At 37.5% G+C, this 13,444-nt stretch overlaps 1 protein-coding gene across 1 annotated transcript in view; it reads left to right on the top strand.

The window, feature by feature from the left end:
- The window catches only part of IPO8 (importin 8), a 48,868-nt gene that overhangs the window by 28,096 nt on the left and 7,328 nt on the right, over positions 1-13,444 (top strand). The window contains exons 17-24 of the mRNA XM_027726585.2: positions 354-420; positions 1,109-1,234; positions 1,727-1,824; positions 2,815-2,910; positions 4,317-4,537; positions 10,465-10,670; positions 12,087-12,326; positions 12,958-13,074. Of these exons, the coding sequence (XP_027582386.1) occupies positions 354-420; positions 1,109-1,234; positions 1,727-1,824; positions 2,815-2,910; positions 4,317-4,537; positions 10,465-10,670; positions 12,087-12,326; positions 12,958-13,074 (1,171 nt within the window). The remainder of the gene's footprint in view (positions 1-353; positions 421-1,108; positions 1,235-1,726; positions 1,825-2,814; positions 2,911-4,316; positions 4,538-10,464; positions 10,671-12,086; positions 12,327-12,957; positions 13,075-13,444) is intronic.

Below are 13,444 nucleotides of genomic sequence, written 5' to 3'. Positions count from 1 at the left end.
GGCTGGTTGTATTACAGACTGTTAAAATAGAGTTTAGGGAGAAATGTTTTGCCTAAGGCTAGTTTTTTACAACGGTGACCTGTATTTGTAGGTGATTTCTTGGATAGTATTCCTAGGAATTGGTCTCCCAGTTGTGGTGCAGTGTAAGTTTACATTTCACATATTCACGAAAAAAGAGATTCTTTCTGCATCAGTGAGATCTTATTTGATAATAATTGTGATTTTTGATGCAGCATTTAAAAAATTAAAAAAACCTTTTGTAAGAACTTCTCCAACTGAATTAGTCAAATACATTTATTAAATTGCTGTATTTCTAATTTTTTTTAATAAACTGCTTTATGTTTTTATTTCAGATCACTCAACAGCTTGAGAGCATTTGTTTACAGATCATTGGCCTTGTTTTGCAGAAACATGTTATAGGTATGTGTTAGAGATAATTTTTAGAAAAACCATGAAGAATTTTTTTTTTATGTAAAAACATGTAGATTAATTATTGCTACCTTCCAGAACAGAATTTCATCTGTGTGTGTACTTCTTTAAAGAATAAAAAAGGCATTAATTTTCAGTTATAATTTGTTTCTCCTGCTCTCCTCTTGTACATTAGTCAGCTTGTTTGTCGTGTTTTGGAGGTCAAACTCAAAAGCAGAAGATGCAGTTCTGATTATAGTTCTAGCTAGTTATCTTAAAGGACTATGTCTACAATTACATTGGTCTGTTATGGACATGGTCTGCAATTAAATTACTGCTTTATCAGTACCCTGCTCTAAAGAGTTACACAGTTTTGTAATAAGGCCTATAAGAAAAAACAAAGGCTGAGAAAATATTTTTCAGTAATTGGTTAAAAGCATTGTCTTTGATATGCTGGTGATATATTTTTTTGGTGTGTATTGATAGTGGAAAACTATGCATATTGCTGTAACTGTAGCCAACGTGAGGCCTACGTGAAAGAGTCTTTTCCTATTCGTACTATTTTTCTGTGTATGATTTAGTTTTTAATTACTGTCTTCTAGTCATTATATGACTCAGGACTTGGTTTCAGATTTCAAGGTGTTTGCAAGTTAAATTTATTTTTTAAAGCACTCTGCTTCAAATTGATTCTCTTTTACAGAGTTTTATGAAGAAATTCTCTCCTTGGCCTTCAGCTTAACATGCCAGATGATTTCACCTCAGATGTGGCAGCTTTTAGGTGTTCTGTATGAGGTTTTCCAACAGGATTGCTTTGAATACTTTGCAGGTACAATCCCTTCTGTTCTACTGATGTTTCCACTGTTTGAGAATTCATCTCCAAACCCCACCTTAATAAGGGTCGCTTCCATTTAGTGTCTTGGTTTAAAAGGATCATGTATTTGAGTCATGCCCTGACCGTCTGTTGAGTGTGGGAGTTTAACAGGAGCATATTTAAGTAGGAGAAGCATGTTCAAATCTGTCAGTGTGATCAGTTATCGTAGGAGATCCTGAACTCAAAGAAAGCTGAAATATTCAAAGTTAATGCGAAACTGCAAATTAATTAATTAAAATGTAGTCCTGTCCTAGTTCTTCTTCTGACAATGCACCCTGCATGGTGCACTTTGTGAAGAATTCTAGAAAAGACTTTTTCAGAGTTTGAATTTCCAATGGTATCCAAGAATATAAGCCAGTGAATTCCGTTATGGGACTACACCCTCACTAGTTAGCACTTGCAAGGATTCCTTTAACTCTTTTCTCTTTTGCTCTCCTTGTTCTGCAGATATGATGCCTCTCTTGCATAATTATGTGACCATTGACACTGATACTTTACTGTCTAACCCAAAACATTTAGAAATCATTTATGCCATGTGTAAAAAGGTAAGGCTTCTAAATCTTACTGTTGTGCTTATCACTAGTACTTAACAATCAGATTGGCACAGTGACCTGAACATGCCAGGTGGTGGCCAGGCATTTCAGAACTAAGGGAAGTTTGGTCTCAGCTCAGTTCTGAGCACATACAGCGCCTTCACACTTTTAAAGTGGCATGCTTTTAAAAAATTACATGCACAAATCTGTGTGGGAGAAAGTTGCTGTTCATCTTGACTCTCTTCTATGAACAGCTATTTTGGTAAGTAGAGGAATTAATGAAGCCTGATTTCCTTGGGTTGTGTGTCTTGCAATTGGACTCCCTAGTTGTCAGCTAAGGTGCGAACTCACTTGAAGTTTTTCCTACACTTATCGTGTTTCTCCTTTATACTGAGTCTCTCATGTATAATAAGGTATGAGATCATGCTGCAGTCCTTCTCTGATCTGGGGCATTATAAAGTGTTAGGCATCTAGCTACCTGCTGATTTTTAAGAAGCTTAGAGAATTCGAGTATGTTTGAGAATTCTGCTGCTTTGTCAGTTTTGATTGACACTGACCATGCTGTTGAAATGCACTGAGACAAAGCACTCAGTTTCACACCTGTGTGCCTATTCACAGAAGGATTGCATACATCTTGTTTTTAGTCAGAAACTAGCCTAGAAATAGGACTTCACTTTGCCAGGCTGTTGATCTGCCAGTGACTGTTAGAATTGAAGTGAAAAAAAGGAAACAATGTGGGAAACATCAGTGATTCTTATAAGTAACATATATTTTTTAAAAAGAGAAAGTGAGGACATAGAAATAATATAACATCCTTAAAGAGCTGCAGCAATTTCTTCGACTTTAAAGTTCCCCTTTAGCCACTTATCCTTGCTTATGTCCTGTGCATGAATAGATATGTATATGCTGTGTAGAGATTTTTTTGATGTATGCAGGTGCAGGAGCACTTGCTGTCAGTGTTGTTGGTCATTAATACTGGTAAATTGTCATTCTGATTTTTAGGTACTAACAGGAGACGCAGGAGAAGATGCAGAGTGCCATGCAGCCAAACTCCTGGAAGTAATTGTTCTTCAGTGCAAAGGACGGGGTATTGACCAGGTGATATATATTGAGCAGGTTTTCTCTTTTACTGGTTCCAGTGATCCATCTATGGTTCCTGAGAAAAACAGTTGGAATTGGAGAATTTGAGGGAAATGTTAAGTGGAGAGAAATATGGAAATAAATAAATGAGCGCATTTATTTTGAGAGTTTGTAAGGTTGTGGTTTTTGTTTTTGAGATATTAATGGGCGTGACCAGAAAATAAATACAGACTGAATGATAAGGATATAGTATGTTGTTCAGGGTTGTCTTTTTTTTGCTTTCTACTAATAGAATTTCCCTTTTGATGCAAAACACATATAATTAAAAACATTGTGGCTGAGAGTTTAACTATACATATCCAACTACTGTTGTTTCTCCAAGCCATAGGAACTTTTTGATGTTTTAAATTACTTAGTGCATTGCATTTGGAAATGCAGATTTTTTTCTCGTGGCTGGATTGTGATTGCAGGGAAAAACAGTAACAATTTTCTAGAGTTTCTTAGAACACCCTTTTAGATAGTAGTCTTTTTTCTGTTAGGGACTAAATTCTGGGCTTTATGTAATGAGCCTAAATTACTTTGATGTATCATATTTGATGTTGCCACCAATGCAGTCCATGGACTTCGGTGATAAATTTTCAGTTAATTTTACTGAAACCAGTAGAACTTTACTGATGTAAATCTGAAGTCATTGCAGATAAAAATGTTCCCTGAAAGTTTTTTCTTTCAAAGGAGATCTGAAAGAGTGAATTCAATTCATTTGCATTGAAATAAGTGGGTGGTGGAAGGCTTAATTGAGCTGTACAACTCTGTGAATTGAAATGGTTGCACACTAAACTGAAACTCATAAACTAAAACTTTTATAATGCTTCCCAAATTTTTATAAAGTCTAAATCTGCACATTGAAATATATATGTGTTTAGTAGATATGTATTTCATTTTTTGGAAATTTGTGCATACTTGATTTTATCTGAATAAACTCACTCATTTCAAAACTTCTATAAGAAATCTAACATCACTTTTACATTATTTAGGAAAAACAGATTAGGTAATTTAGTTTTTAATGCCTGTTAGTTTTGAAATTGTTGGGAATCTTTATTTAAAGATTAGAATGTCTTCGAGTTCTTTTCTAAACCTTTTATACAGGCTAGAACAAATTCCACCAAATGGCCCCAAATATTCTCTTCTGTGCTCAGAATAACATTGCAGTTTTTAGCTCAGAGAAGAGCTGATTTATAAGCATGTGATCAGAGGCTTAAAATGCTTTTATACTAGGAAGTGAATAGAATGTGTTCCTAGGTTATTATACCTGGATTTCAATTCTGATAAAAGTATTTTAAACTTTTGTATAATGTGGCAACAAGTATAATGACTGCTTTCTTTTTCTTTTTTTCCTTTTCTTTTCTTCTCCTTTTTCTGCCCAGTGTATTCCACTCTTTGTGGAGGCTGTGCTGGAGCGATTAACCAGAGGAGTTAAAACAAGTGAGCTCCGTACCATGTGTCTTCAAGTTGCCATAGCTGCACTCTATTACAATCCTGACCTACTTCTGCACACCTTGGAGAACATCAGATTTCCACACAATCCTGAGCCCATCACTGCACAGTTCATAAACCAGTGGATGAATGACACAGACTGTTTTTTTGGGCAAGTATTGAGAGTTTTTTCAGAGTATTCAGAGTTTACCAGCAGGATTTCAGCAGCGTGTTAACTTTTTATCTGAAACACCGAATACATATTTTCTGTTCTATATTCTGTAAATTATTTTTAACTGCTCCTTTTAGTGTTAAAAAACCATTACTCTGCTCAGTGAATACCACACTGATGTTGATCCCTGTGAGTTATGCACGATCTCCTTGCATATTTATCATTGTACCATTGATGTACTGGCTGTTTGGCATACTCCTAAACTTAAACTGCATTCCAACCTCCCTTGAACATGTGTGTGCACTGCACTAGTGTGCACTTGGGCAGGAGCTGAACATTTGTAAAGTAAATGAAGGGGAACAAAGCCTGTCATCACATAACAAAGTGTGCACTTGATGTTGAGCGGAGGTGAAGTCCAGTGCTTGACACTTAATGGTTGCTTCTCCGCTGAGATATGGAGTCTGTGAGATTCAAATCCACTTAAGGACAAAGCAGAGAGTCAGAAGTAGTTAACAGCTACCTCTCACCTTCCTGCTTGGAGTTCTGTTTTGTTACTGGAGGCTGACATCTGACTGCAGGTGTATGGATAGGCTTAGAATGTGCCTTCTCTTCTATGTGCAAAGCCTATGCCAACAGACTAAATGAAGAGTGTGTTAGGAGTCATGCCATGGATAAGCACAGGCAGCTCCTGACCCATGGATGCATACCCTCTTTTAGGCTGTCATTCTTTTCCTACCTCTTTTTTATTGATACAATCTTGTCTCTCCAATTCTAAGCAAGTCTCCAGGGGACTTCTTATGAGATAGTTCCTCCACTCCCCAGTTGTCCAAGTAACTTTTCTCCATACCAATTCTTACTTGAGTTAATCTTTCCTGAACAGAATTATATGCTGTCTTCATATTGCTGCATTATTGCCACAGGATTCATCTTGGATTTAGAACTGTGTGGTGCATTACAGCAGTGCATTACCTTTTTTTATAACTGTAATAGAATAGTGACTTCCAATCAGTCAGTGACCAAGTGGTTTATGTGGTTTTGTTCTCAGCGTGTCCTTTGTTGTATATTTAAAACACATGTCAAATGTACATGGTAAAAGTTTTCCTCCCTCCTCTGTCCCAATTACACAGTTCAATAGGACAAAGAAAGCACAGTAGTTTGTAGAATTGTAGCACAGACTTTCTCATTTCAGAGATTAATTCTGCACATTAATTCTGTCTGTTTTATTAGAGTGAAATCCACTTGGAGATACAAAAGAAATTGCCTGCTTTGGTGTATACAGTCTTTCTGCAAATTCCCCATTTGTGTCTGTATTTGAAGGTGTCTCTTTTTGAAGAAAAAAAATTAAAAGTAGTAAATGAAACAGGGAAAAAGTCTCTTATTTGTTATGATAAAACTGAACTGTTCTTAATATCACAAGCATTCTGACATCTTCTACCTGCTGTGTATACAAATCTCTACAATGCAGCCTTTATCTTAACAGATATACATGTTATCCATGAGAAGGGTTACCTGAGTGACAAAGAAGGCATAAAGGACCCAATGGTCCCTCATTTCTTTTGGAGTGTCAATAACTGAAAAATGGCACCTTTAAGTTACTTCCCGCACTTTGTCATAATTTTATTTTTAATTGCTAAATTATTTTTATATGTACCAGCTCTAGAAAAGAGCAAGATATTTTAGGATTTCCAATAATTTTTACCTTTTTTATGATTAAAACAAAGTTCTTGAGATTCATCTCTGTGCTGTCAATTTTTTCTACTACATATCAAATGTTGAATGCAAACAGAGACAGTAGGAAAGAAGGCATTCCCTACAGATGGTAAACTTGTCATTCTTTTTTTTAAAGAAATAAAAAATGAAAGAGATTTATAGCCTGAAACAGTTCATCCTGGAGCATTCAGTGAAAAACTAGCCTAGATTCAGAGGGCAAAAATGCTGTGGCTCTGACTAGGCTCGAATCTCAAGTAGTCCTGTGAGTTAAAGCTTAACTTTTGGTTCTTCTGTGTTGCTTTTCAGAAAGCATTGGCTACTGCAGCTACCTTTCAACTAAATTCTTATTTGAAGCTGAGACATAAGTTGACAAAGCCTATGAAAATGAAACACATGATCATGATGCCAGATTCTTCTCAGACTCTGCACTTGAGTGGCAGCAGCAGATTTAAAATCTCTCTTTGATCTACTCCTACCAGCAGTGAAATAATTATCTATAATATTGCTTAAATCTAGAAGTCACTCTTCCTTCAGTGCTGTCTCCTCAGTATGTGGCTTCCAGGTGTATGGCTTTTGCTGTAGTACTGCTTGTGAGGCGCTGTGCTGTAAGGGACTTCTTCCCTTTCCCTCAGGACAGCACTGCTTCTAGAAGATCATTTGGTTTTTCAAGAATATTAGGGGTCATCATCTGAACAGGAGCCAGATATTCAGAGGCCTAACTGAACAGGAAAAGACAGAAACACAAACAAAATCTGACTTTCTTGAAACCCTTTCTCGGGTTGTGTGCCTGTAATGCCCATATGTCACAGGATATTTATTTATTTCTAAATGTTTTCTACAATAACTTCAAACTGAAAGGCCATTTGTAGAAACATTTGTTCCTTACTTTCCTTGCTTTCTTCCTTTTCCCTGACAGCTGAAGTTTGGGTGAGACATCTGCACAACTTATGCTTACTTTCATACTAAAAATTCTTCTCCGTTAACTAGGGTGAAAGGACTTGCTTCAAAAAAAAAACCTCAATAAGTGATTTTTTTTTTTGGAAGCTGAATAGGGGTATTTGTTTGATAAAAGTTAAAGCAGAAATCCTAGTTTTCTCAGAATTGTGTATAAAGTCCCAGTCTCATTTGGTCCCAACTTTGCAATTAGAAGGAAATGGGTAATTATTTGCAGTTTGTCCAGGAGCTGTATTGATAGTAATAGAAAAGAACACAGCAAACTAGTAAAGGAAAGGCTTAGTGATGTTTCTTTGAAATACTTTCGGAAATACAAAAGATTCTAAAATCTTTTTATCCTGTATTGGAAGGAAGTGTATTAGCAAGAAGAGGTCCTGCAGATTATGAAGACCACACACAGCTTGTTAGAAATAGACTTGGCTTGGAGTCATGTGCTGTGTGTTGTGTGTTTAACACTCCAGGCTGGATACACCATTGAGGAGTAAGCAGAGCCTGTGATTGTTAGGGAGGACTGTTGTGTGCTGCTGAGCAAATAGGTACAGATCTCGAAGCACGAATCACTAAGGAGAATAATATCCAGGCTCCCTCGAGCAGATGGAAGGGTGCTGAAATAACGAGCCTTTTGAAAGCAAATGAGTGGTCCTGAAACCATTTTTTACCATTACAAAAATATGTAACTGACATAAAACTCTGTTTTGCTTGTTCAGTCCTGTGGGTACTTAATACAGCTGGGGCATAGTAGAATGCTGAACTTCAGGCAAGACGGATGCTTTTCCTGCTGTTTGTCTCTGCTGGCAGGTGAAAGAAACAAGTCTCTTTCTGGCTCGCTAAAGATGGCTTGACGCCTGGATTTCTGCTGTCCTGCTGGGCCTTCTAATAACATGCACATTCTGGAGACATGTGTGTTCGTTCTTAAAACTCTGTTTAGAAGCTTTAAAATGGAGCATGACAAATACGCTGGCGATTTTGGTAATTTGGGCTGTTTCCCAGTGATGACTCCCTTTCAGACTGCAGTGCTTCGTTTGGTGTCCCAAAAAGATAATTTAGTATGAAGCTAAGCCTTTAATTACTAAGATTTTTTTACATTTTACTGTTTTGCACTTTCCAACTGATGTTGTGCAACAGTAGCTTTTTCAAATCTGTGATAAAAGGTGGTGTCACTGGCTACTCTGGCGCATGTGACTGAAATTGCTTCATTGTACATTTGGGTCTTGAAGGAATTTCAGGGCTTCCCCGTGTCAAAGATTCAGGATAGAAGTCTTGTGCATAGATTACAGAGCTTTGGTCACGCTTGAATGACAGTGCTGGCAGAGAGAGGAGGTAGAAAAAGTTCTTTCCTTTGTACTTGCACTAAGGACAACTCTCCCAAAAATGCTATGCTTCATTCATAGGTAGCATTATCTTTAGATTGGTTTTTGGTCTTCAAAGTGCCAGCATGAGAGCAAAGGGCAATGAGCTTTTTTCCAGCATACAGGAGTAGGTAACTTCAGCTGAGAGAAGTAAGGAATTCAGGTTTGGTTTGTTTTTTTTTTTTCACCAAGCAGACCCTGTTCCTCTGTCTCAGTTTCCTTGGTTGGTTTGTATGCCATCTTTTGTGTCCCATTCCATCTGAAAAGAAAATACTGCAGTTAGCAGTGATGGAAGGACTCTCTTTGCCTACTTGCACTTTGGTTGCATTTTTCAACACGTGCAATGAAGCAGCCAAGCCCAGTGTGACAAAGCGTGCCATTTGACATGCTTGTTGACTTTGTTTTTCTTGGAAGGTCTTCTGTGATCATAATGTTCCACATGGTCATATGTAATTTATTTTTGTTGTCAACTACTCTTGAGAATGAATCACTTAAGTAAACTCTAACAGGACTAACAATGTGGGAGGTACAGTGAAATCCCTCCAGATTTCTAGGCTTGTTTAAGCATAACTAAAGTTTAGAAAGCTGTAATACAGGATCACTTGTGTTATTTTAAGGATATAATAGTTCAGTAGCATGTTACATAGTAACTTTGATAATGAAATTGTAAGCACTGAAAAAATTGTATTTCTGTAGCAGTTTTTGAAGTGGTGGATTGAGCTGGTTGTTCCCCTGTTAGCTTTATTGCAGTCTCTGTTGCCCATCTGATGAGTTTCTCCTTTCTCAAGTTGTATTCTCTTCATTCCAAAGTAAAACTGATTCAGTAATGGAAGTATCTACCAAGAGTGTAGAGGATGGCCATCTTCTGCCATCTGGAGGTTTGCTTGGTTTCTGTAGGTCTTGCTGGCACTACTTGTCCTGTAGAAGGCTTGCACAGAAGCTGTCAGCATCAAATTGAATAGTTCAAACAAAACAAGCTCCTCTCAAGCCCCCAGTTACAGAATACTGTACTTTTAGCTCAGAGTTGAATACGACTGATGTTTCCAGTAAAGGAGAACCAAAGGGTATCTGCAGAGGCAGTTACAGGCTTTTTCTGCCTTGTTTGCAGAAACTTCTGTTTCTGGAAGTGTAAATCAATTCTTATGTTTAAAAGCATGGGCTCTTAGCTAGTTTCCTGACTCCGGTCACATAAAAATTTTTCTGCTGCTAATTTAATGATTTTCTTTCCCTTCAATTATCTATAGTTTGTTTGTTTTACTGGAGATCTACTCATTTGCAAGTTCCTAGTTTGGATATACTGCCAGTTATTCTTGATAGGGTGGAATTATTTCCCTGCTTTCGCCAGCGTTAGCTATGTGTTTTAAGTTAGCATCAGAAATTGGATGTGTAATACAACAATTCTGATGGACTTTTAATAAGTGTGTTTAAATTCAGCTAGCCCTGGGGCTCTCCATAAATGCACCCTGCGATTCAGTGCATTCCTGCTTATCATTACTCTTCATTAGTAGTCTTTTTGCCATTTTCAGTCCCTGCAATAGTACTGCTGTCTAAGCCAAGGCAAATTAATTTTCCATCCTATTTAATTATGGTAATCTGTATCAAATGCTTTATTAAAGACAAGATAGTCTACATAATTATTAAACAGTATTTATTTAGCATTACAAATTTTGCATTTGGTAATCAGAAACAGTTGCTTCAGGAATTTGACCAGTGCTTGAAAGGTGTTTAATTGTTATTGGACAAGTACTTTCCAGTGGGGAACTTGTTTCAGAACAAAGGAAGTAGTTTGTTTAAGAGCTTTGAAAATAGACTTTGAACATAGCCTCACATGTCTAGCACCAGGATTTTAATGCTCTCTAAATATGCTTGCATTAAAAATCTGGGTTTTTTTCTAACAAGTCTGTGTTGTTTCAGACTCCACGACAGAAAGATGTGTATAATAGGACTGAGCATCCTAATGGAATTGCAGAACCGACCACCTGCAGTGGATGCTGTGGCTGCCCAGATTGTTCCTTCAATCCTCCTCCTCTTCTTGGGCTTAAAACAAGTTTGCGCCTCACGAGAACTCACAGAACAGGAGGATCACGCTAAAGATGAAAAACACGTTGCAGAAGATAATGGTAAAATCTCCCCTTTTCACATTGTGGATTTTGTCTGGATTTAATTTAAAGGGGGTAAGAAATTGCAGTTTGTATTTAAGACTCATTAGTCTGCTGAAAATAGCTCAGCTTACTGGGTGCATGAAAGGTCATCTCAGGAATTGATTTTTCATACCAAAATGTTTTGAAAACGTTTCAAAGTGTGACAGCTAACATTTTGTGAAAGGTTAGTATTGGTTTAAGAGTAACTTGCAAGTCCACTCTTCCAGGTTATAATTATGCCCTGTCTTCTCACATTGTCAGCAGGAGTTTGCCAGGACTCCACTGGTTATATTCTTACTCCCTGAAAAGAAGCTGTTCCTAGTACCCAACTATTCAAAAACCATATTTGGCTGAATTTCAAAGGAAATCCTAGCAGCACTTCTTTGTCCAAATGGAAAGTCGTTTGCAACACGGTGTTTGAGGCAGCTGAGTTTCCTTGAGTAGACAGGCCCCTAACTGCTGGAAAAGAAAAAACACCAAAGAATGTCTTACAGAGGGAATTGTGGGGAGGGAATCATACACAGCATTGCAGGCAAATCTGTTTGACATGGAATAGTAGATAGATGGTTTGAGGCTTGAAAATTAGATTGGATGTGAGCAGATCATGTAATCCACTGAAATTTCACACATGCTTGTTCTGTAGTGGAATCACAGAATTCTTCTCAATGTATAGGAATACAGTATGGAAGAAGCACAGTAATTTTCAAATCTCCATCCTGTGATTTAGTCCCTGCTTGCTGCATATGTAGTCATCTTTATTCTTTCTAAACTGTTAACAGAGGAAGAGCTGAAGGTTTGGAATCGGAGGGGGAATTTTTCCATCTTGATTATAATTCAGAAATACTTTTCCTTAAGAAAGAAATAGCATTTAGAATCTCGTGTTGTAGTTACATTTAAATCAGGGTGTAATAGTTTCTAAGTGGAATGGAAGGTAAAGCAAAACAAGAGGTGCTGGTTTAAGTTTGTTCAAATAAGGGAGCACTCTGAAGAAGAGCAGGCAGACAATTGATCTACAGCTGGTTTACTCATGGTTTTGTAATTTAAAAAGGTCTCTGTAATTTAAAAAGCACAGTGATAGACCACTTCGTTGAAGACATTTCCTCAATATTTTTGGATCCTATAGTTGCACAGTGACTGCATAAATGAAAGAAGAAGAAAGGTGGCAGTTTCACATTTCTCAGGTCTGCATAGAAACAGAAGTTTAGCTGATCTGGAATATAGGAAACATTTTAACAGCTTCATTTTTCCAGGGCTTTTAAGATTTTGGGGGAAGGTTGTTAACAGAGTTCCCTTTCCAGCCAAAACCTAGCTTTATTAATTGGTTTTGATTCTTAAGTCATTGTTTCCTTACAGTTTTTAGACTTTGTTTTACAAAATGTATCAATGCTTTTCCAGAAGAGATATCGAGTGATGAGGATGAGACAAATGAAGTGAACCAGGTGATGCAAGACAACCATGGTGGAGGAGGAGGAGGAGGTGGTGGTGGAGGTGGAGAGGAAGAGGATGAAGATGATGATGATGATGATGACTGGGATGAAGATGCATTGGAAGAGACTGCTCTTGAAGGGTTCAGCACACCTCTTGACCTTGAAAATGGTGTTGATGAATACCAGTTTTTTACACAAGCACTTCTAAGTAAGTGTTTTCTAGTTGGCAGGATGATATAACGTGATGAAATCCTTTGGAGATGTTTATGGCCACCACTGCGAAAAACCCTTTTCTTTGTTACGAGAAATAATTTAGATAACTGAAAATGGAAAATGTGATCTTGCTTTCTGATGTCAGTCCTAAGATTTTTTTGGCTTAATAGTGCTGAAAAAACAAATGGTAGCAAATACATCCAGAGGTTAACTCTCTGCATGTTCTCCTTCAGAACTTTTCGATCACAGCCTAATTAAGTGGGCCTCAGTCACTAGAGCACTCCTGTATATAGAAATATTTGTCACCTTCTAGATGTTAAAATCATAATGGAGAAATTATGCTGTTGCTTTCAGTTTTCATATGAGTTTTACATTAGAGTATTCAACTCACGTAACCATGTGGCCATTATTCATGGACAAACTTTCTGTTTCAGAAAGGAGAGGAGGTATTAAGTTCCCCCAAAATGGATTGGCTTTGTTAGAATGGAAATTCTGTGCTAAGAAAACAGACAGGAATACTGAGCCTGTCTTGCAGTGCAGATTCTGTTTTAAAACCAACCAGAAATTCCATGTGTTTCATTTTGTTGCACCTGACAATCGCTTTTCATCCATCCCTGTTCTGACAGCGGTGCAGAGCCGGGATGCAGCCTGGTACCATTCGCTGACGGCGCCGCTGAGTGAGGATCAGAAGAAGCAGCTGCAGGAAATTTATACATTAGCAGAACACCGGCGAACTGCTGCAGGTGAGTCACTTCTCTGGGGCCATTTTATGTGTTGCAGGGATGTTGGAACTGCATCTGATCTGTAACAACAAAGAGAATAGGCCTCTGTGCTAATTAACATTTTCTAGGAAGCGTGAGTAGGATATTATGCTTACATTATTGCTTGCCTGGAAGTGTGTGTTATTCAGAGAGTACTGGTTTTTATACTGTTACTTCTAATTAATTGCCTTCTCATGCTGCTGTTTGAACAGGGTATGAACTAGTTTTGCACAATCTGACATTTGAAATGAAGAGCACATTAAGGTGATATCTAGCTGTCAGCCAGGCTTTTGATGAAGATTGCTGTCGATTATAATGTGTTTAACAGTTTTGTAACTTTTTAACTGCTAAC

Source organism: Pipra filicauda, unplaced genomic scaffold (genome assembly GCF_003945595.2).
Source record: "Pipra filicauda isolate LSUMZ 115617 unplaced genomic scaffold, ASM394559v2 scaffold2_size9829703_pilon, whole genome shotgun sequence".
Taxonomy (NCBI): domain Eukaryota; kingdom Metazoa; phylum Chordata; class Aves; order Passeriformes; family Pipridae; genus Pipra; species Pipra filicauda.
This window is presented reverse-complemented; position numbering and strand designations above follow the sequence as displayed.